This window comes from Trachurus japonicus, chromosome 6 (assembly GCF_045865225.1).
Source record: "Trachurus japonicus isolate A0001 chromosome 6, Traja_1.0".
Classification (NCBI taxonomy): domain Eukaryota; kingdom Metazoa; phylum Chordata; class Actinopteri; order Carangiformes; family Carangidae; genus Trachurus; species Trachurus japonicus.
In genome coordinates, this window is record NC_140912.1 from 3278067 (window position 1) to 3302153 (window position 24087).

Consider the following 24087-nt stretch of genomic DNA (forward strand, 5'->3'; position numbering starts at 1 on the left):
TAAATGCACAGTACACATATGGATCCTTACGCTGCAGTCCGTTGCCCCCTGGTTTCGTTCCATTGGGCAGGATTTCTCTAGTAAGAAGCAAGCAAATCGGCCAATTCATGAAATTTTGTTCACATGGTCTCTAGGATGAATCCAAATGATTCCGGAAGATCCCCAAACTTTTACTCCAGCACCTAATTGCTGGACAGATATGTCTCACTTTTGGTTCTTTGGTCCTTTTGTCCCTAATCCCATTCACCTCAACAACATGCAGGCTCTGTGCAGAAACAGGCTCAAATCCATCAACAACTAACAAACATGCCCCATGTTGCTCTTTACCATTGTGGCTGCAGAGGTGCAGCCATAATCTTGTTGTACATACTTGTTCAATGACAATAAAGGCAGATTTATTCTACTTGTTTGTCAAGTGTGTCTGAAAACAAGGAGGCCATATGTACACAGGTTTCACTTACCTTGATCTGTAATCAGTCAACCTGTTCATTAAAAACTTAAAATCCTTTGATGCTGTTCCAGGAAGTGATAAGGGATAAAAATCAACAGTCCTCATTCTGTGCAAAACAAGTTTAACAAACTTTGTCTGAGGCTAAAGTTAAGTTTCAGTCAGCCAAGTTTCAAAGTTGCATGTGCTTTAGTTTGTTTGATTCCCTCTTTATTTTTTTCCTGATGATCTGTAGTGGTGGGGAAATAACAAAAACACTCTAGTTTTGTAAGTTTTCCATTTGATTCGATTTGTTATTCTGAAAAACACACCTCATTATCCAGTGTAATATATCAGTGTAACACTAGACTTCATTTTAGCACAAAGATACTTTGGATTTTGTGCATTTTACCTACATCACCTACAAAGTATGTTTTCATTTCCAGTGTGAACAGAAGGACAGAATAACTGTTCAGTCAGGAAAGTGTTTATTTCTTCAAAATAGAAGAATGAAGATTTTAAATTTTATTTTATACCTTATCTGTAAAATTAATATGACAGTTACTTCATAAGTATTTAATGCTTTAATTGACAAAGGTAGAACATAACAAAAAGATTAATATTTAGCTAAATCATGAAATAAATTTACTGTTAGATATATTTTATCTGTGACATGAAGTTTTAATTAGTATCCATTAAATGTTATTACCATGTGATTCGTATTATTACATGTCTTGGTTACTCCTGTGGCCACACAGTAAATTAATCTAATACCGCCCTCTGTTGTTGAAATGGAGATATTACAACCAACATTTAAGTACAATGTGACCCTTACTGCCTCTCTCTCTCTCTCTCTCTCTCTCTCTCTCTCTCCCTCCCTCTGTGTGTGTGTGCATCTGTGTGTGTGTGTGTGTGTGTGTGTGTGTGTGTGTGTGTGTGTGTGTGTGTGTGTGTGTGTGTGTGTGTGCGTGTGTCACTGGCACTAGGTTATTACCCCTATGCTTTGAGAAAAGTGACCTTTGCAACATGCTCCTCCTCACTTACAGAGTATACACACAAATACTTCATGCTGGTGAAGTATACTTTGTATGTTGTCCAATAATTAACCCCACGACTGATAAGGCAGGAGGAGAGAGCAAAAGAAAGACAATGTGGGGGGAAGAGGAAAAGGCAGAGAGAGAAGGAAAGAAACACATGAGATAGAGAAGCAAAATCAGCAAAGAAAAGGGAAGGACGTTGATTCAGCAGACGACAGAAGAGGAAGCTCTGAGCAGTTTGTGCTGAGCCTCTCGTTTTGTTGTTTTTCACTGAAGGTGATTCAATGTTCTTCATGGAAGACACTCAGGTGGCCCGGACCATAGAGCTGAATGACGGCAGCCAAATGCCACTTTTGGGTCTGGGGACATGGAAGGTAGCCTCAACACTCACTCTTGTTATTTGTTCACACTGTGAAGAATCAATGTATTTGTCATCAGCTTGTTTTCTTGCACAGCTACAGTTTGAGAATAATGTTGTATATATTAAGTGTTTTTTTCTACAGAGTGTTTGTTTAAAGAAATCTGCCCAGACACATTGAAAATACTGGGTTTCACTGACAGTTTAATGTCTTGATTATCATTGACTATTGATATTTCTTAGGCTGTTGATTTTTTTTTAAATTATTTGTATCCTATTGTGGGTCAAAAGGCAAGGGACTCTGTATCCCACCTCCTTTATTAAAGGGGCTGTTCAACACTTTTGAAATGGAGTAGAATAGCCAGGAACTTTAAAAGCTTAATGTATTACATGTTTAATACTAGATAATATGTGACTATGCAAATCCTGTCCTATATAACCTGGACAGAGCCAGGTTAGCTTCTGGCTCATAGGTTCACCGTTAATAAATGAAAGTGGTATTGATCTTGTCATCTAACTCTCCACCATAAAGTGGAGCAGTGCAGTGTTCACATCACACCTGTTAGGGCAGATTTAACAACCTGTTGCTCACCACAGCAGCAGCTCAGGGACACAGTAGATCTACTGTATGATGAGGTTATTTTATCTAACTATCTGTGATCATATCTGACCCAGTTCTGCTGTTTATGATGCATTTATCACATGCTGTGTTTTATTGCTCTTGTGCTGTGGCAGTAGTTTCTGGCTGTAATAGGGTGCTAGCTTGGTAAATCTTGTAGAGTAATTCAACATGATGGAGGAAACAAACACATATTTACTCTCTTGTACATAGTTAGTGTAAATTAGGAAAAAAAAACTCTGGTCTGTAAAATATGTCAGCCAATTAAATTAGTTTATTTGCTTCATCCACAGAAGAAATACAAAATGATACAATTTATGTACAATTTATGATTAAGGGTGTCCTTGCATCAAACTTCAGCATCACCCTCTGGTATTGGGATGCCTGTTCCTCTATTTCCTGCTGTCCTATGGTAAACCAAGCTTAGTAGCTGCAGCCTTTACAATATGCCTGAGAGTTCATCACTCAAAAGTGAACAACAATTTCTTTAACAGGACGTTTGAGACACAAGTATAAGAAGATAATTTCTTTGTAATGCATTTGGAGTGAACATCCCTTGGTGACCATTATAGAACGGCACAAACAGGAGTGAAGCCTTTGATGGTTTTTATGGCTGCAGAGTGAAGAGCCCTTTTTGAAGTGTTGTTCTTGTTGCAGTCGTCTTCTCAGCCCAAAATGTGCAATGCAGTGCAGTGTGCAGTGGAGGCTGCCATTGCAGCTGGCTACCGCCACATAGACACCGCCTACAGCTACAAGAATGAAGTGGATATTGGTAAGGCTCTGTGCTCTAAGATGCAGCAGGGCATCATCAGGCGACAGGACATGTTCATTGTTAGTAAGGTGGGTGCTGAAGACAACAGGCGTTGATTGATAATACATGATATGCAGCCATTACATGATTTTATTTTATTTTTCTGTTCACCCTCTTGGTCTGCACATGGTCTTTCCAGCTGTGGTGTACCCACCATGACCCCGAGGACATCCCTGCATGCCTGAACAAGTCCCTGAATGATCTCCAGTTGGACTACCTGGATCTTTACCTCGTGCATTTCCCTGTCGGCCTAAAGGTTGAGAATAACATCCCAAACACTGACAGAATCAAAACTTTATAACCCTCATCCTGTCTGTGTAGGTTGGTTGTGGCTCAGCCTGAGAAGTCCACCTGCTCTTGGACTGGAGCAAGTGGATTTCTTTCTTTTTAATTTGGTAAAGCTGTAGTAAATGAACCTTGATTCACTCCAAACCAAACTCACAGATTAGCTCTGAGACACAACGGCACATCACATTGTTATGTTAACCATACAACAGCTGACAGAGAAGATCATGGCCATCCCAGGAAGAAGTTCTAAACTTTGAGGAGGACGCATGCTGTTTAATTTCTCCACAGAAAATGGGTGATGAGCTTTTCCCAAAAAAAGATGGACAGATGCTGACTTCTGACGTAGACTATGTGGATGTGTGGAGGGTAAGAACACCTGTACTCTCTCTGTTTGCATGTACACTGTGTATAGTATGTGTGTGTCCACTGTTGTTGATAGTTCTATGTCAGGATCTTGAAACTAAATAAGATGCCACTTTTGATAAGCTTGGTTCTGTGATGAGCTACATCCCCTAATTCCACAAATGTCTACATAACATGATCATGTAATAGCACTTTTACATATTAATATACTCAGGTGTATTTTCCCTGCATTGCTACTGTATAGGCAGCACAAAATGACATTTGGCCACATCAGGAATTTCTGGTTAAAAGTTCTGTGAAACACAATCTACCCAGATGCCTTTTAAAGGGTGGGGCTATTAAAGTGAGAGAGGACGATGACACTGTGATTGGTTTACTGGATTTCATGCCCCCCATGTTTAAAGAGACTGAGATGAGACCCTTTGAATGTGGCACAGGTTGTGTTTTCCTGCAGACATCCACACACATGCACCTAAATGCAATTGTGCCATGCTCTTTAGACCAGGGAGCTTTGGGCTGTTAAAACAGAGTCAATCAACTTCACACACAGACAAAAAAGCGCTTCTCAAGTGGCTGGTAGAGTTGTGTTCACTGTCACTGTCTGCTGTTGTGTTTGCAGGGGATGGAAGCCCTGCAAGCTTCAGGAAAGGTGAAGAGCATAGGAGTGTCCAACTTCAGCATCCTGCAGCTGGAGAGGCTGCTGGCTCTCTGCAAGGTTCCTCCTGCTGTCAACCAGGTGCTCAACATGTAGCTGCATTATTGAACACATTCTTGCTTAATGTATGAAATAGTTGAGACATGTGTACAGTTGAAACACCCTTAATATCTTGCCCGCGCTGCAAGGCTGAGCCACCATTTTTACTCAGCAAATGCATATTAGCATCCTCTTTGGTTGTGGGAAATTTGAAGAGTTTTAGCATCTCCAGTCCAAAGATATCAGCAAAAGTCTTTTCACTTTACCATGTCCCTTCCACAACGAATAGCTTATTATCCTTTTGTGACCATCAAACATAACTTACATCATTGCAAACATTTTTTTGTGCCCTTTAAACTCACATATCTCATGCTATCCTACTATGTTAGGTCACTGCACAATCTAGAGAAATACACAAAGTGGTCAGTGGGGTACAGTTGAGACACAATGTCTCAACTGTACCCTGATAGAGTTCTATCACATCACATCACTGTTAAATTGTGCAGTGTAGGCTACGATAACATGTTATAAGTCATAATAAGACCCAAAAAAACAAAGAAAATGGAAAAAAAACTAATATTTGTGATACCTGAACAGTGTTATATTAATATATACTATTAATATTATAATTTTATGTTATATCATAATATTTATATTAATAATACAATAATATTCCACTGTTTTTAATTTTGATTAAGAGGAATACATTTATATTGAAATATATTGTCAAATTGTCATTTTAAAAAAAAGTTTATTGCATTTACAATTGATGTTCAGTCATCATCAATGGGTTTCAATAGGTGTCTCAACTGTACCATGGTACCGTCTCAACTCTACACGTATGGAGTATGGTTGAGACGGGACCATGGTAAAAATGCACCTCATGTTTATGACCTGATTGTGGAAAAAATAAACAAATAATAAATGATATTCTTCAATAATAACTTAGTATACAAACACATTAAACAGCATATGAAACATCACTTATTTTCAGTGTATAGTTTTTTTGCAATATCTATTCAAAAATGGAAAATCAAAAAGTGTCTCAAACGTACTCGGTCTACCCTATGTCTCACACGTTTGTTTACTGTGACAATACAAAGAGGGAGTCATACATTCATCAAGCACTTTATCAGGAACCTCTGTGTACCCACTCATTCATGAAATTATCCAGACAGTGCAGAAAATCATACAGATTCTATACATGAGCTTCAGTTAATGTTCATATCCAACATGTTTTCTCAGTCAGTCATGATCTGAATGTCACAGTCTATCTGTGTATAGTTTATGACCATGTTTCATCCATTTATGGCCACAGTTCACCACCCCTCCAGCTGGTCTCATCAACATGACACAAATACATGATGCAATTGCATTGGATCATATCGTTGCACTAATAGTAATCAGTGTCTTTCATCATCCATAGGTGGAGCTACATCCATACCTGGTCCAGACAGACATGATAGAGTTCTGTAAGTCCAAGAACATCGCCCTGACTGCCTACAGCCCCTTTGGCTCACCTGCACGACCCCCACACCTGTAAGACACACAGCATCAGCCACACTCTACTGACTCATGAATCCAGCACCAGGACACATGTCATCAAGAGTTTAGACAGATTGTTTGACTGTGAAAATCAGCACAGTTTTCAAACTACATGATAAATGTATTCATGGGATAAATCAGAAATACAACGAACTAAAGTCATGTGCATTTCCATTGTTAGTGCGTACAAACTGTCATGATTTCATGAAAAAAAAGTGTTAAAAAGCATTTAACAACTAAATAAATTTGGTCATTTTCATTGTATGATGAAGACTGCACAGCTTCTTGTTGCTAAATCCTCCCTTTATAAAAGCTGACAGTAAATAACAAACGTATCCATCATGAATGGGCCATCAATAGTTTATCACCCACCCATGCACAAAACAGTGACAGATATTGCAGTGTTAACTGGACAACATTAAAATGCAAAACATCTTGTATAATTTTCTGTATTGTAAAATCAATGTAATATCTACAGAGAGTTAGATCATGTATGTTGGTAATACACCAACAGTTGTTGCTCTGAGTACATCCATGACTGGATCTGAGGGCACCCTGCATCACTTTTAAGCAAAAGGCTCTGTTATCTCACAGTAATTTGATATCTGCATGTGTCTGTGAGTACCAGCACTGTCTGTCTTTTATTTATTTATTTATTAAAATCATTTCTGTCTCAGACTCAGAGGAGAGACTGATCCACAGAAGCTCCTGGAGGACCCGGTCATTGCAGATGTAGCTAAAAAGCACAGACGCAGCTCTGCACAGGTTGGTATAATGTCTGTGCTGTAGAATCCACGCCTATGTGTTGTATGTCCATTGTCAGTAAAAGTGGTATTCTTGCAGGTGTTGCTGAGGTACCATGTGCAGCAGGGTATTTCTGTCATCCCTAAGAGTGAGAGGTCTCATCACATTCTTGAAAACACAAAGGTAAGGTGCACATACTCTGCAGTCACCTAATAATCTGACCAGAGGTTATCTGACTGAAATATATGAATACTTTCCAAACCACCACATCACATGTCAGATAATGTTGTCTTAGCACCTTTCACCTGCTACTGCAGATATAATAAAACACTATTGTGCATGATGCTCTTGTCAGACTCAACGTTTTAATGCTGTTGGCATATTGTGCAGATCTTTGACTTCAGTCTGTGTGAAGAGGACATGATAGCGCTGAGAGGACTGGACCGGGGGTGGAAGGCCTGCAGACTTGATGAGTAAGTGAACACACAGTCACAGACAGAGCAGCAACAGTCTCTTGCAGGGTGCAGCTATCTTCACATGTCTGTGTTGTTTTGTTTCTCATTCAGAATCAAGTCCCATCCTTACTACCCTTTTGTCTGAGCGGAGTGGACTCAAGCCATCTACATGCAGTCTACCGACAGTATCACCCTGTAATTATAGTTTTTCATAATAACATTGATGCAACTGTCATATCAGAAACATCATCTCAACTCTTACCGCAGCCCTCACAACAGTTCCTCTTTCCCCTCACACCATTCTAGCCTCATTACAGTATGTATCTTCAAGCTTCTATAGTGTCGACACACAGTTTTCTTTGTGTATGAAAACAGTTTGTCACACAGAATATCAGACCTCTCACTCACTTTGACCCTGCAGTGTGAATTCACTCTACTATACTGTAAGTATGAGTTCATCTTTTGGTTTGTCTATTTTTTGTTATTGCAATTGATTATCGTTTTGCCTTCTTCAACTGCAGCAGTTGTGTGGTGTTTCATTTACAGATCTCATTATTTCAAATAGGTTGATATGTTGTATAGGACACCAATGTAATGCTGATTACAGTTATTTTACAACAAGTTACTGTTTTAACTGTAGTTACGTTTTGTCTTTTTTTTTATCTAAACATCAAACTTTTGAGGGACTGACTGAAGCTCTGGTGAAAAAGTTGAGTTCACTGGTGATGACAGTGTTGACTGACTTTGATGTTTCAATATGTGAACAAAGTTTTGGTTGTTTCAGAGGCTTTTGCACAGGGGGTTTACTGTTATGAAAATTCTGAGAACTGTATTAAGAGATGTGAGAATGATGTTTCTGATGTGAGAGATGCATGTAAGTGACTGAGAACAATGGACTTGTTTACCTAAAAATTATGAAATGTGAATGTGAGGACAAATCAAGGCACTGAAAGCTCTTTTCTATATACTGTAGATGGAAACAGATGTTGCTGTGTTTATCTGTTGTGAATAAAGTAATATATGTTCTTATCTATACTATCTGTACAATATTTTCATTTAAAGACAAGTAATATATCTATTTTTTTTTTTTTTACAATGTACAATACTGAGTGTGTTATGATTTCATTTAAAAAGTCTTCACACACTTTATTTGGTCTACTTACAGGTAGTTTAGAGATTTTCAACTAATCCTTGTTGAACTCTCTGATGTTCAACCAATGTTGAACAAGTGACACTAGCTTGAGTTGTTGAATCCTAACGAAAAGCTGTTTAAATGTTAAAATACTCTGTGAACTCTCTGTGGGCAGAATATCCCCAGTTCTGGAGGAAACAGGGCAATGCCCATCACTGGCACAATGGCACTGAACCATGGTGGAAGCAGCATCAGGCTGTGTGTGTGTGTGTGTGTGTGTGTGTGTGTGTGTGTGTGTGTGTGTGTGTGTGTGCGTGTGCGTGTGAGAGAGAATGAGTGAGTGTGTGTGTTTCATCATGATGGTCACCACCTGCAGATACACCACATGAAGTGTAACTGTAACTAATCAGGAGCTCTGCTATGTTTTGTCACATACAAAGCTCAGTAAATGACTGTTTGTTAAGGCCAAACCCATTAGCTGTCATTTCTAGATGACATCTGTCGTTTAGTTGGCTGACTTTCGATGACTTCTGACAAATTTGTTTTTAAAGGAGTTAAAAGAGGAGATTTAAAGCAGATAACAGCGGCACGGCCGTTTCGGCTAATGCTGTGTTCAAGGCAGGCTTTTGAAACCGTAAGTTACAGCTTCAAGTCACAACTACGACTTGGTAGCGTTCCAGGTAACCCGTAGCTCGTGTTTTTACCATCCTGTTGTCTGTGAAAGTTCCCTATAACGGCCACTCGTAACTTCCGACCCGTGAACTCGTACCAGATCGAACTGGTATGACTTCACAGGAAGGAAAAACACAAAGTACGAGTTTCCTTGAACGCACCATGAGTTAGCAGCCCCCGCCCTTGTCAGGCATCAATTGGTCCTCGTGCTACGTCACCACATTCACGCGCATCCCTTGGCTGCACACACAGCCCTTCATGCCGTTCTCTCCCCTCATTGGATAACACTTGTATCCCACAAGGAAAATTTTCTCCTCGGGTTACAGCAGAGCAGAGTGACGGAGAGACTCGTGTTTAGGCTGAAATACTTCATGTAAGTGATTGCTGACGGAAAATAGGACTATTTAGGACTTATATTAACAAAAACATTCCACTGATATCTGCTTTAAATCTTGATGGTAACAAACATGTTAGTGATGCTTAAGGTCAAAAGCTGCAAAAAGTCAGTGTCCTCATCATCTCCAATCCAAAACACAAGGGAAAAACATTGTTAGGGAGTATGCTATTATATCACACTGCAGTTGGTACACTACCTGATAACTGACTCCTGTTTTGAACAAAAAATATTTTTAATAACAAGGTAACAGCGATTTATTGGAAAACATTTTACTCAAGTATCTAGACGTGTCAGAGAGAGTAGAGCCTTACATTTCAGAAATGATCACACTCAAGTGAACTCAGGTTTTTCTTTCTCAAAAATAAACAACTCTGAACAATCAATCAGCATCATACAAAGGGAGTCACCAGTGTTAATTCAACAATTAGTCAACAGGTGGTCTTCTGCTATACAGACGTATCCACTGTGCACTGTTCACTTTTTTAATTCACAATCCACTCTGTGAGTTTCTACAAGCTCTTTTCTCCTGACGCTGTGTCTGTGGGAGACGTAACAGTGTGTTTCAACACCCAGGTAACCTGTCTGTCTCTGCAAGTCAGAGACTGTCCAACATGTGATGTAGTATTTGTTAACACAGTTATTTAAGAAGGAAAGTCAGTGGTTAAGATTATTGCTCCTCCTTTACATTATTGTGGGAATGCAAAAATGACTCTGACCTTTGTTTAGGGGATGTTACAAAATATTGACCTCCTGTCGGCTGTAGCGCAGCCCAATGTCAGGGAAACTCCCTCATGACTGTTGTTACATGGGGTTTGAGTTTCCTTTCTCTCTTTGTCCCACCTTCTTCTTCTCCGGTGAGGTGGACGACCGTGAGTGTTTTACAGTGCACACACACGCTGAGGCTCCTGCGATGCGTTTTGGCAAGTCAGGCCCTCTGGACCAGGAGCCTTTGTCGGGGTCGTACACCTGCGTGGCTCTGGAGAAGGCCATGTTCTCCCAGCTGTAGCCTCCCAGTACGTAGATCTTCCCCGCCCAGACTGAAAGCCCCGCCTCGCTGTTGGGCAGCAGCAGCGCCGACACCTGGGTCCACTGGTTGTTGTGTGGGTTGTAGGACTCCACCTGCATGATGTCGAAGCGCTCGGTGGTGTCCTCGTGGTCGTCGCTGCCCCCCACGGCGTAGATGAGGTGGTTGAGGGAGGCCATGCAGTGCCAGCCTCGGGCCAGAGACATGGCCTGACGCTCCTCCCACACCTCACCGTCTCCAGATGGATCGTAACTGAGGACGTCTCGGCGATACGGGCCGATCTGATAGTCATGGCCGCCTGAGATGTAGACCACACCATGGTGGACTGTCCCGGCATGGCCGTATGTAAACCTGGAAGGGACATGGTTCAAAATATCAGAAAAACTTAAAAGAGCTTAAAGGGATAGTTCAACATTTTGGCAAATTGGCCCATTGCCAAAATCCCTTTAGTCTTAGGAGTAGGTTCATTACCTTTAATTGTCGGTGCAAGCTATTTTTAGAGCAGCGGAGCAGAGCCACGAGCTGCTTAGAGCTACGCTACAGAGGCTAATGGGATTTCTTGGTTTCCCTCATCAAACTCATCAAATACACAATCCAACAACTCCACAATGCTCTGGTGGACAAGTTGTGACCTGCACATTCACCACGCTATGAGATAACAACAGAACCTTACCAGACAGAGTTGTTTTAGAGGGAAATTCATGCAAAACCGCTGATGTGCGTTCCCATCGGGGGCAGTTTTTCATCAAGCAGTCTCTGTATTTATCTCTAAAACAACTCTGTCTGGTAACGTTCTGTTATTATCTCATAGTGTGGTGAATGAATGTGCTGGTCACAATTTGTCCACGAGGGTTACATGCTGTCATTCCGACATCCCACCACTCCGACATCTCACCATTTAGACATACCACCATTCCGACATGCGATCGTCCCACCATTCTGACAAGGCTTTCTATAAGGAAATGTTTGTTACTCAACAGGTGACTCCCTTCTTTAAGACATGCTGATAGAGGAATACACACATGGTTGTGCATAATTACGCAGCAGAGCGCAGACAGAGCCTGTCTGGCCTCTACCTGCTCTTTTTACTAAAATTAACCAACTCCTTTTATCATTGCCTAAGCCCAACCAGTGCAACATCTTTTGGGGAAACAAATCCACTACTAAAGGAATTGTTGGAAAGGCAGGATGTTTAAAAAAAGAAAAAAATACAATCATTCCGACCATAGGAGGCAAAAATTGTCGGAATGATGGGACATTTGATAGAAAATTAAGTGTTGCCATTTAGACAATTAGAGCCCAGTGTTGGACTGGTGGGATGTCGGAATGGCAGTTGCCCCCCGTCCACGAGAGCTAGAGATGTATAAATCTACACACTACTCACACCATACAGTATAGGACATTCTTATACAGGAATCTATGTTGGTCTAGGAAGGCTCGTATCAATGTGCTCCAGATTTTTTGAAAGGTTGCAGGCTTCTTTCTCACATTTTTCAAGCTTAAATAATATTTAACAAAAACTGCCAAAACAGCAGCAGAGCACGAAGAAACTACCTGGGAAGTTCTGCCACGAAGGACCAGCAGTCCTCAGCAGGGTAATAAACCTCCACTGAGGACAAAGCTCCGGTGTCGTTCCTGCCCCCCACAGCGATCAGACACTCTCCCACTGTTCCCAGGTAGAAATCCACTCGTCGCTGGTTCATTGGAGCTCCCTGGAAAATCATCATACTGTTACTGTGGCATCTGCATGTTCTGTGTATGCTATAAACACCTTTTTTACTAAATCAAACTATGTGATGAGGAGAGCGGGGGTACCCTGGTCCACTGGTTGTGGCGAGGGTCGTATCTGTAGAGCAGGTTGCAGGCAGCATCTCCACCGTTGTCTCTGGACGAGCTCCCACCTGCTGCAAAGATGAAGCCCCCCAGCACCGCCAGGCAGTGGTGGCTCCGCTGAGCCGGCAGCTCCGTCTCCACCTCCCAACTCCCCGTCTCGCCATCTAGCCGGCAGACGTTGGCGCTCAGCTCCTCTCCAAATTCGGACACCTCAAGAAGTAAAGACAGGAGGGGAGAGGAATCTGATGAGTGTCTCCTGTAGCAGCCAACGTGAAAGGTGTCAAAGTTCAGCCACCACTGGGAAAAAAAAAAAAACAACCTTTTTTTCTTTTTTTGGTAACACTTTACAATAAGGGTCCCTTAATTAACGTTAGTTAGTACATTATTAAGCATTCATATATAAACTAATGTGTTAATTAATGCTGAGTAATGCATACATAATGATAACTAATTACATTATTCAACTTTTAAATGTATTAACTAACTTTGAGTAGTAAACATTAATTAACTGCTTACTAATAGGCTACATCAATTAATGTGTTTCCTAATCCTAAGTAATACATAATAATGATTGTTCATATATCTGTTAACAGTTAATTGATGCTTAAAGCAGATATCAGTGGAATGTTTTTGTTAATATAAGTCCTAAATAGTCCTATTTTCCGTCAGCAATCACTTACATGAAGTATTTCAGCCTAAACACGAGTCTCTCCGTCACTCTGCTCTGCTGTAACCCGAGGAGAAAATTTTCCTTGTGGGATACAAGTGTTATCCAATGAGGGGAGAGAACGGCATGAAGGGCTGTGTGTGCAGCCAAGGGATGCGCGTGAATGTGGTGACGTAGCACGAGGACCAATTGATGCCTGACAAGGGCGGGGGCTGCTAACTCATGGTGCGTTCAAGGAAACTCGTACTTTGTGTTTTTCCTTCCTGTGAAGTCATACCAGTTCGATCTGGTACGAGTTCACGGGTCGGAAGTTACGAGTGGCCGTTATAGGGAACTTTCACAGACAACAGGACGGTAAAAACACGAGCTACGGGTTACCTGGAACGCTACCAAGTCGTAGTTGTGACTTGAAGCTGTAACTTACGGTTTCAAAAGCCTGCCTTGAACACAGCATTAGCCGAAACGGCCGTGCCACTGATATCTGCTTTAATAATGTACTAACTAATGTTAATTAAGGGACCTTATTGTGATAGTGTTACCCTTTTTTACTAGAAATTCATCAAAACAAATCAAATCGATCTTTATTTACAAAGCACTTTTCATACAAATGTGCAGCACAAAGTTTTTTACATAGTTAAAAAGAAATAAGGAAACACTGGAGATATAAACTAAAAATAGCAAGTAAAATATTAAAATGAAATGCTAAATGATAGATGAAAATTTGGTAAAAGACTAAGAATGACATACAAACATCAGTAAAAGACCAAGTATAGCATTAAAGCATCAGTAAAAAAGCTTAGAATGGCATTAGAACCTAAGTCAAAGAGGGCAAACGTGCTTGGGCACGGTACAATTGCCCAGTGTGAGTGCGCCCTTACTAACAATAAAACATCCGTAATATAAGAAATATTAGTTAAAGGGATAGTTCACCCAAAATTCAAATTTCACTCATTATCTACTCACCCTCATGTCAACTAAGAGCTGTGAGAATTTTCAGAGTCCTCCGTTCCTTCTCTGAGTTACGGGGGGGTCTGCGCAGCAGTATTTGTCCATATAATGGTTGTGAATGGATACCAACTTTCTTCGTCCAAAAAGACACACCAAAAAACATCCAAATACCTCCATACTGCTCGTCTGTAATGTCCCTCTTGTATTGAAGCCCCGACATGAGAAATTGTTCCAAAAAAAATTAAATAAGTCTATGTTTTAAGCTTGTTTGTAGCGGAAGCTCCCAATGTCTCGGTTCACTGCTCTGCCTGTGTCAGTACAAATCTCGCGTGATTTGCACTGACCGGCGGAACAATTTCTCATGTCGGGGCTTCAATACAAGAGGGACATTACAGATGAGCAGTATGGAGGTATTTGGATGTTTTTTGGTGTGTCTTTTTGGATGAAGAAAGTTGGTATCCATCGACAACCATTATATGGACAAATACTGCTGCGCAAATCGATCAAATAATAATACAGTAGAAACCGCTTATAGTGATCACGGATATAGTAATCAACCGCTTATAGATCAAAAGGCTTGGGACGGAATCATTTCTATACAAATGCTGTTTAAATAATTTGTTTATAGTGATCAAGAAATCCGCTTATAGTGCTCATTTTTGGTCATTTTATGGATGGAAACATGCGTAAAACAATTTAAAAACTAGGCTACGTGTAGCCTATTTATTTTATTTTCGGCGGTGTCCCTTTAACGTGCACTGCTGCAGCAGCCTGCACATGTTGCTGCGCTGTGTGTTGTTGTGCTGTGCGTCAGCTGGCTGACTGAGACACATGACTGTGGGTGCAGCGCGGCTGTTTGTGTTGTCTGTTAAAACATGGATGAATGAAACCTATCAACTTTATATCGACCGCGGACGTCAGGAATAGATTTTGGGCTTTTGGCTCGTTCCGTTCATCTCCGCATAGCGCTCCTTGTCCGTTATTGGCGGAGAGAGAGCGAGCGAGCGAGCGAGCGAGAGAGAGAGAGAGACAGCAGCGCGCGGTAAAGTGAAACTCTGACAGTGACATGTTGCCTGTTCATTCACGAAAACCATCCTGAAACACTCTCAGTCAAACAAGGTGGGGAATGAGAAACTGCGGCGCTACTGTAGCCTAGAGTAGTTCGCTAATTTTAAAAACACACCGGCCGCAGCGCCCGCGGATCTGTACTGAGACGTGTCACGCGAGTTACTGTAAATGATGCTGTGCAGAAAACCAGCTGTGGTCTGTGATCTGTGATCAAGGTGCAGACGGGTGAGTTTGGAGCTGACGAAATAATCACGCTGCTGACAGCCGTTTCGTTACATTTTTCTCATTGAAAAACTATACAAATGGCATTTAGATGATGTTCTGCATTAAAAAAATAAGTGAAATAATAAAAATTCGGTTTTAGTAATCAACCGCTTATAGTGATCAAATTGACTCTGGACCAACGTGATCACTATAAGCGGATTCCACTGTAAAATAATTCTCTGAATAACTCAGAGAAGGCAGGGAGGACTCTGAAAATTCTCACAGCTCTTAGTCGACATGAGGGTGAGTAGATAATGAGTGAAATTTGAATTTTGGGTGAACTATCCCTTTAAAAGCCAAGTTATGATTCACGCGTATAAATCAAAAATGTAGACAGTGAAAGTGATCCATCACCCATCGGTACCTCTCCTCCAATCAGCAGCAGCTGCTCCTCTCCTCCCCTCAGCACTGTGCGTCCTGTCTGCAGCAGCGGCTGTGCACTGACGCCGGCATGATACTGGAGAGCTTCCTCTACCAGGGCCTGACAGCCCGCGTCCAGCGGCAGCAGGGCCTGCACCGCCGGCACCGCCTGGCCCACCAGCTCCACCAGCGGCATCAGAGGGAAGCGGATGTGGGAGAGGAGCTGTGTGGCGTGGGCCGTTCGCTCAGGAGTCTGGCTGAGCCACTGCATGGTGGCCTGGAAAAGCCCCTGCTCATTGTCGTGCTGAACCTGAGGAAGGGGAGGAGAGGAGAGGAGCTTCTTAATTTAATCAATTTAATTCAGTTTATTTGATAGGGACTAGGGTTGCAAAGGGGTGGAAAATTTCCAGTAAATTTCCGGTAAATTTCCAGAAACTTTCCATGGGAAGTTAAACTGGGGAATATTGGAAATATTCCAAACTGGAAACTTTCCATTGGAATTATGGGAATTTATGGGAATTTAATTATTGTATGAACAATCAATTCATTTACTGAACAACAAAAACATGAATGTTGACTAAAATACTACTACTACATTACTACGATGGTATCTGATCATCTGTGAACCTCCGACTTTCATTCATGATCAATGAAAACATTCTTGCCAAGTATTTTCGCTTTTGTCCGTCTTAATTTTATTTATTTAACCTTTATTTTACCAGGCAAATTGCTTGAGATAAAAAAATCTCTTTTACAAGCATGGCCTGGCACTGGTCCAAGAATTTCACCGTGCACGCGGAGGCTCATGGGAAATGTAGTGAAAACACTTCGCTTTCCATAGATATCCAAGTGTACTTGCATTAAATCTGGTTGTTTTAGTATGCTACAATATATTTTTCACAACTATATTTAAGTTCCCTGTTAAGGACCTTCAATTTTGTAAATTTCTGATTTATTCCCATTTATTCCCTTTTATTCCCATATATTCCCATTAATTCCCATGGAAAGTTTCCAACTTTGAAAATTCCCGTAATTTTTCAACCCTAATAGGGACAATGCAGATTAACATAGTGACACTTCCACTCATTACAAACAAGTCAATGTGACTAATGTTCTGCATACAGAGATTATAGCTAATGCTAGTTCCAACTCCTGTCCCTAGTTAGGCTTTTAGTAGAAAAAAGAAGGTAAGAAGAAAGACATCAAAGTTACATCACAACATTATAAAATGTACAATACTTCTAAAATCATACCAAGTCATGACACATTAAAAGTGCATACAGTACTGATTTTGTTTCAGCCAGATTTTAACCTTTGTATTAAAAATTAGAATATCTCGGGTTAGTTTTATTTCGGTCGGTAGAGAATTCTATGATGTCACCGCTCGCCGCACGTCTCTCCCCAACCCGTGGATTTCATGTTGTGTCATGATCAGATTGTGTTTGTACTTACATGGCCACTGGAGAGGTAGGAAGTGAGTTTGCGTAAAGGAATGTCCTGAAGAAAATCTGAGGTGAAGGAGAGAGTAGCGAAGCGTGTGAGGATGAAGTGGTCGATGAAGGCGTCGAGTCGCTCCAGGCTGTAGAGCAGAGCCAGTTCCTGCAGGTACAGGTAGTTGTCCTCGCTCACCTCCTGCTCCAGGTACTGGCAGCAGAAATCTACCACCTGCCACACCTGCACACACACACATCTTTCAGCATGTGTCATTTGTTGAGATATTCCAGCATGAGACACGTCTTCATATCAGAGGACAAAATTAGAGGTGTCTGCTTTAAAGGGATAGTTCAACATTTTGGCAAATTGGCCCATTGCCATAATCCCTATAGTCATAGCAGTGGGTTCATTACTACTAATTGTCGGTGCAAGCTATTTTTAGAACGGCGGAGCAGAGCCGTGAGCTGCTCAGAGCTACGCTACAGAGGCTCATGGGATTTCTGGGAAACGCTCTGGTGGACAAGTTGTGACCTGTATTGGAGCGGTGCGTGGCGCAGTGGTTAAAGCAGCCGCCCCATGTAGAGGCTACAGTCCTCAACGCAGGTTTGAATCCCGCGTCGGGCAGACCTTTCCTGCATGTCATTCCCCCTCTCTCTGCCTCCCCCTTTCCTGTCTATCTCTCGCGGAAATGCATTTCATTTCATTTCGACGGAGATTCTGACCCCTGTAAGCGCTTGAGGTGGGCGGGAGCTGGGCGGGAGTAGTAGCGTTGACAGACAACCCCATTCAGCCAATCAGCAAGTTGGTGTAGTGACGGTCCCTGATTGGCCAAAGTGCTGTGTCAATCACAGCGGCAACGCTGATTGGCTCGGCCTTCTGAGGGTTTCAGGCCAAACGCTTACAGCAGGAATGAGGCCAGACTCTCCGTCGAAATAAAATGAAATGCATTTCCGCTAGAGGCTGGTTTACAAGGCTAGTCTATCTCACTGTGCTATCAAATAAAGGCAAAAAAGCCTAAAAATATACTTTAAAAAAAAGAAAAAAGTTGTGACCTGCACATTCACCACGCTATGTGATAATAACCGAACGTTACCAGACAGAGTTGTTTTAGAGGTAAATTCATGCAAAACCACTGATGCGCGTTCCCATCGGGGCAGTGTTTTTGGCGAGCAGTCTCTGTATTTTTCCTAATGTATAAATAAAACATTTTATTACCATCATAATGAATGATGCTTTTTAATCTATAAAAAAGAAACAACACTGATACTTGATGTCAAACACACTTGCATCTAGACAATATTTACAATAACAGATTCAAACAACACGTCGATGTGGCACAATACAACGAGACAGATGACAGATGAACAAAGACAAATGTTGTGTCACATTTTTCAGTCGACATAGACAGTGCACAAATCCGGTGGTAAATATGATGACATCCCTCAGTAGTTTCACACAATAGTTTCATTGAATGCTTGTTATTCACTACAGGCTTTTTCACACACCAACCCTGAATTATAAAGGATGCATCTATGTACAGAAACAAACGCTGAATAAAAAAAATCCAAACACTGAGTCTGGGACTAATACCAGCCAGCTGTGCCTGTTCTTGGATAAAGCACATGTTGGTTGTACTGGTTGTCCATCTGTCTGCACCTTAAACAACAACAGGTATGTGGAATAAACCTGGTTTAAAGCCTGTTACATTTAACATTATGTGTAGAACAGCAGGTCCCTGTGTCTCACCTGTAGGAGGTGGGCAGCTTCCAACACATAGTCAATGTTTCCTCCATCCAATGGCAGCTCTCCACTGTACAGGAAGTCCACCACAGCCTTCAGACCGATGTAGGACACCCCGACCAGCTCCACCTGTCCACATAAAGAAGACAATCACATGTGAGCTGTGCTCTTAAAGGGATAGTTCACCCAAAATTCAAATTTCACTCATTATCTACTCACCCTCATGTCAACTAAGAGCTGTGACAATTTTCAGAGTCCTCCGTGTCTTCTCTGAGTTACGGGGGGGTTTGTGCAGCAGTATTTGTCCATATAATGGTTGTCAATGGATACCAACTTTCTTCGTCCAAAAAGACACACCAAAAAACATCCAAATACCTCCATACTGCTCGTGTGTAATGTCTCTCTTGTATTGAAGCCCCGACATGAGAAATTGTTCTGAAAAAAATTAAATAAGTCTATATTTTAAGCTTGTTTGTAGCGGAAGCTCCCAGTGTCTCGGTTCACTGCTCTTCCTGTGTCAGTGCAAATCTCGCGTGATTTGCACTGACCGGCGGAACAATTTCTCATGTTGGGGCTTCAATACAAGAGGGACATTGCAGACGAGCACTATGGAGGTATTTGGAAGTTTTTTGCTGTGTCTTTTTGGATGAAGAAAGTTGGTATCCATTGACAACCATTATATGGACAAATACTGCTACGCGGACCCCCCCCCCCCTTCTCACAGCTCTTAGTCAACATGAGGGTGAGTAGATAATGAGTGAAATTTGAATTTTGGGTGAACTATCCCTTTAATCTGGATTGAATGAATTATTTCAGTAAGAACCACAATTACTAAAGAAATAAATAGTGACACTGAATGGATAAGACTAAGAGCTACAACTGATCAAAGGAGTCAGATCCCTGTTGTGTCCTGTGTACCTCCTGCTGCCGCTCCTCCCTCATGCCCAAGGTGAACATAGCGTGGAAGTACGGGCTGCAGACGGCCAGCAGGGCTCGGTGAGCCGGGAGCCGCTGCTCGTCGGCCACCAGCACCACATCGCAGAACTGGCTGTGCTGCCGCTGCTCATTGAGGCCCTGCAACACCACCACAGCTTGGTCCGTCCATCGAAACACCTGCCAACACCAGAGCACAACACACACTGACGACAGACCCACACAGTTCAAAATCCTACTTTTGCCCCCCTTCTAACAGATTCAATAAAACTTTACTGAACCTTACTGCAGACTCACAGTGTAAAAGCTTTACAAGCAGTAGTGAGAGATTTAAGGCATATTTGTCCCAGCAGGTAAGAGCTTATTCACGACTCAAGGTTAAATGGCAAAAAAAAGTTAAACAAACACGTTAGACCTCATAATAAGCTGACAATCACAGTGTTTGTTTACATGAAACCTGTCTGGATATTGGTGTGGACCAGAGTGTGTGTTTTACTGTAGATAGTGATGTCTAATTTATTAAGATATCAGCATTCACATTCTCTACTGAGGTGTGTGTTGAGATCAGCTGCAGTGATCATGGAGGACAAAGTTCATCTGGACAGAAACAAACTATTCTGTGGATTTGTGGTGACAGCAGGAAAAACAGTTAGACTAGGTGTATATGAGGATTACTGATATGATAATATATCCCTGAGGTTCTTCTTACAGTATAAGTGTCCTCGAGACTGATGTCGATCGTCATCTTCACCTCTCTGTTGTACATGAACCATGTCCTTATTGTTAGCTTTTACATAAGTGTGTGTGTGTGTGTGTGTGTGTGTGTGTGTGTGTGAAGCAGAGAGAGAGACAGAGAGAGTTTGTCACACACGCTGCCACACTGACCTTGGACGATTCACTGATCCGCTGAGGCCGACACACCCGGCTCGGTTTGCCATTGTCCATCATGTCCCGTCAGGCAGGCATCATCTTTAGTACACTGACACACACTCCCTCATCGAGGACAGGCCTGATGTACGGTGGCCCACAGAGCTCAACTGCAACTTAAGAAAACAAATGCAAGGACAAACATGTCAGAAAACAACTTCATCACACTCACAACACAACACAATTTCTGGGGAAATAAAAAAAAGTGTCAGACCTGGCTAAAGACTAAATGAACAGTAAATAATGGCAACACTATCTGAATCATGTAATTCATGTTAATAATCCAAACAAACTGACCTTGTTTTAAACAACAAGCATTCAACTTCAGTGTGCCCTACAGTCTGTCTGTCTGTCTGTCTTATTGTGTCCCAAGAAACACCTCCATAGTGTTGTGAGTTTTAGCACTTATGTCTTTGCACGTTTTTCTTAAATTACAGTGAGCTGAGCTCTCTGGGCTTCCGTACTTTTGTTATATAGGAAGTAGGTTCTCAGTTACAGGTTATCAAACACAACACAACACAACACAACTAGGGCTGCCACGATTAGTCGACTAGTCACGACTACGTCGACTATTAAAATCGTCGACAACTAATTTAATAGTCGATGCGTCGTTGTTTTGTTTTTTTTTACTTTGTTTTTCTCTCAAAACTGCTGCCGCACCGTCCACACACGCACCCGCCGCCGCAGCCGCCCACCACACATACACACATGCACATGCACTCACTCACTCAGTACACATAGGTGTTCTCTCTCTTTTCTCTCTCTACCTGTCTTGTCCCTCATCAAGCGGCACCGGTGTAGCCCCCCTCCCTCGCTGCCGTCGCCGCCGCCGCCGCCGCCACCGCTCCTCACCCTCTCTCTCTCTCCTCTCTCTCTCTCTCTCTCTCTCTCTCTCTCCTGTCATTTTAAATGAGCAGCGCTACTAGGAGCGGTACCGCCGCTCCACCGTTTTAAATCACGGACTGAAAAACAGCCGTTCCTCATTTAAAAATAAAACCGCAGACTTTGAGACTCGGTGTTGGAGAACTAGAACGTTACCGCGTCCGGTCACAGCGTCCTGGTCACGTAACGAGCGCTCATCTTAACGAGGAAGTCTTCTCTCCCGGCGTAAAACCACGTCAATATTTTCCGGTAGCTTCTCATCACAGTCTGCACCTTGCAGAGTTTGAGCTGCACCTCAGTTTCACTTGAGTTTCACACAGAACTTTCTGTTGAGCCTTTCCATGTTTCTCCTTCTGTGACAGTAAAAAGGCACATTTAGATTTTTTCAGACAAGACGATTGTCTTATAAACTATTCAATTTTTTTTTAACAGAACGACTAGCCTATTATTTACACTGAGCACAAGTTATATTTGAATATAGGCCTACCAAAACTTTATTATTGTGAATAATTCCTTAGTTTCAGGTGTCCACCTCATTTTATTTAAATGTTATGTTTAATGCCAGAGACAAATGAAGGAAAGAAAAACCTATAAAACCTTTAAGTATTTATTTTGGTGTTGTTTAGGCCAGTGCCTTATCCTTATTTTACTGAGCTGTTTGCACTTTATGCTACAGTTAAAGCTGCATATTTCATTAAAAGTTTAATGAACTATCATCTTAATTGTCTTTATTTTTAGTTAGCATATACCTTAAACACTTCAAGCTGAAAGCTAATGATGGTATATAAGAGCAGCTGCATGCTGGTGCGATAAGCTGTATGTTTTACATTCAATTTACGTATGATCCGATTAGTCGACTAATCGAAAAAAATAGTCGGTGACTAGTCGACTATCAAAATAATCGTTTGTGGCAGCCCTAAACACAACACAACACTCCTCACTGGCTGTCCACTGGTGGGTCAGGTCACTTCTGGTATCTCGGTGATGGAGTCATCAGTGACATCCATCTCATCATCTTGTTACCGCGGTGTATCACGGGAAGGACAAGACAAGCTGCCGTCTCCGAGGACTTTCCACCGCCGACCCTGTCCTCAGCGCCTCCCGAGCAGGGTTCTGTCCTCACGGACTCATGTTGCTGTGTGAGGACAGTTTCCTGGCACAGACAGAGCTGAACAAATGAGCTTCCGGTTTTGATTTTCAAAATAAATTCCTTTGTCATAAGACTCGAGGATATCATCCATGTTCTAAAGACAAAACATTTACAGTATTATATGAAAGAAGCTGTATGCAGTAAAATATAAAAATCACCAAGCGTAACAAAGGAATACCTTCGTGCAGTTTATTTAATCTAACGAGTCTAGGGGATATTATGTTGCAATTTGATCAGGTACAAAGATTACTTGAAAAATGTCTGTGGTAAAATTACAGCGTGTTTCAGGCAGATATAGAAAAAAGGACAGAAACTGTAACGGTTCACGTCGTTTTTACGTGCAAATTTGGCACCCTTTGTTTTTTTTAACGTCTTAATTTGAAGCTAAAACCTTTCAACCGGATGTTTGCGGAGCTGGACCAATCAGAGCCAGCTGAGTGAGAGGACGTTCAAGACCCCGGCAATAAAAAATAGAGTATCCATAAAACTTCCCCATGCCAATAGGTGAGTTATAAAGGAAGTAATTAATAAGAGACCACTACGGATGCATGAAGTAAACAGACCACAGGCTGCGTGATTCTTCTTCTTCTTCTTAATTAATTATTATTAATCTATTATTCTTCCAATTTCTTTGCTCATTTGAATGTTTTTGGGAACATACACAGACAAAACGTTCACTGTTGAATTCTCATATAACTACCATACCAAAGACGGTTTATTATTTTCTCATATAACTACCATACATAGTGGGCACCACAACAGGGGAATGACGGATTGTTGTGTGCTAGGCGGTTTGTGGACCAGCAGGTGGCGGGATGATGCAGTATGAGACAACAGGCCGGGGAAGTGGTGGTGGTCTTCTCCCTAATCCTGATCAGTGTCCATGCAGGTGGAGCCGGTGCACTCAGGTCTATGAAAACCTGTTGACCTCTGACCCCTCGGCCTAATACTCGCAACCTTCATGTAGCCCACAGGCCCACACATGCAACCCGCCTGTGGTGACTTTGTGTACATAATTTATATTGTACTGAAGTGTATAGTTGCACATCTAGTTTTGTTGTGCCTACATTGTTAATAATCTTGCAGAAGCACATTTTTATTCTAAATAGCATAACATTGTATAATTGTGTGCTGTGTATCTCGGTGCTTGTATTAAAAATACACAATTGGCCCTCAAGTGATACGAATCGTTGTTGTGAAACTGTAAAAAATAATAAAGTGATAATAAGGTGATAATACCTCTGCACTGAGCATGAGCCTGTCAAGTTCCACAATTTACTTAAAGAAAAGCCGGAAGTAGTTGTTTTCCCCTACT

General features: G+C 41.7%; 2 protein-coding genes across 3 annotated transcripts; one reads left to right on the plus strand and one right to left on the minus strand.

Moving 5' to 3' along the window:
- The first annotated feature begins 1540 nt into the window (after positions 1–1540).
- Positions 1541–7661, plus strand: LOC146985379 (aldo-keto reductase family 1 member B1). Of its 2 annotated transcripts, none has more exons than XM_085778320.1 (10): positions 1541–1838; positions 3099–3281; positions 3392–3508; positions 3829–3906; positions 4523–4639; positions 6024–6136; positions 6820–6907; positions 6986–7069; positions 7277–7359; positions 7453–7661. In XM_085778320.1, exons 1-10 carry the CDS (start codon positions 1749–1751, stop codon positions 7484–7486), a joined length of 987 nt encoding a protein of 328 aa, XP_085634446.1. In that variant the 5' UTR covers positions 1541–1748; the 3' UTR covers positions 7487–7661. The 2 variants fall into 2 exon arrangements, with proteins under 2 accessions (XP_085634446.1, XP_085634447.1); XM_085778321.1 differs by having other exon boundaries at positions 1556–1838; positions 3111–3281.
- A 2095-nt stretch (positions 7662–9756) lies between these two features.
- klhl36 (kelch-like family member 36) lies at positions 9757–22779 on the minus strand. The gene is made up of 9 exons (XM_085778323.1): positions 22564–22779; positions 20699–20856; positions 19799–19993; positions 18887–19009; positions 17159–17380; positions 15711–16016; positions 12382–12609; positions 12121–12278; positions 9757–10917 (listed from the first exon to the last, which is right to left on the minus strand). Exons 2-9 carry the CDS (start codon positions 20759–20761, stop codon positions 10344–10346), a joined length of 1869 nt encoding a protein of 622 aa, XP_085634449.1. The 5' UTR covers positions 20762–20856; positions 22564–22779; the 3' UTR covers positions 9757–10343.
- Between the last annotated feature and the right edge of the window lie 1308 nt (positions 22780–24087).

Excerpts from the sequence above, each read along its gene's own strand:
- LOC146985379 (XM_085778320.1), top strand. The coding sequence starts at position 1,749 with ATGTTCTTCATGGAAGACACTCAGGTGGCCCGGACCATAGAGCTGAAT. Across the intron at positions 1,839-3,098 it reads TGGGTCTGGGGACATGGAAG|TCGTCTTCTCAGCCCAAAAT; the intron begins GTAGCCTCAACA and ends TTCTTGTTGCAG. Across the intron at positions 7,360-7,452 it reads AAGGCCTGCAGACTTGATGA|AATCAAGTCCCATCCTTACT; the intron begins GTAAGTGAACAC and ends TTTCTCATTCAG.
- klhl36 (XM_085778323.1), bottom strand. The coding sequence starts at position 20,761 with ATGATGGACAATGGCAAACCGAGCCGGGTGTGTCGGCCTCAGCGGATC. Across the intron at positions 12,279-12,381 it reads GCCACAACCAGTGGACCAGG|GGAGCTCCAATGAACCAGCG; the intron begins GTACCCCCGCTC and ends ATGATTTTCCAG. Across the intron at positions 10,918-12,120 it reads TTCGTGGCAGAACTTCCCAG|GTTTACATACGGCCATGCCG; the intron begins GTAGTTTCTTCG and ends TGTCCCTTCCAG.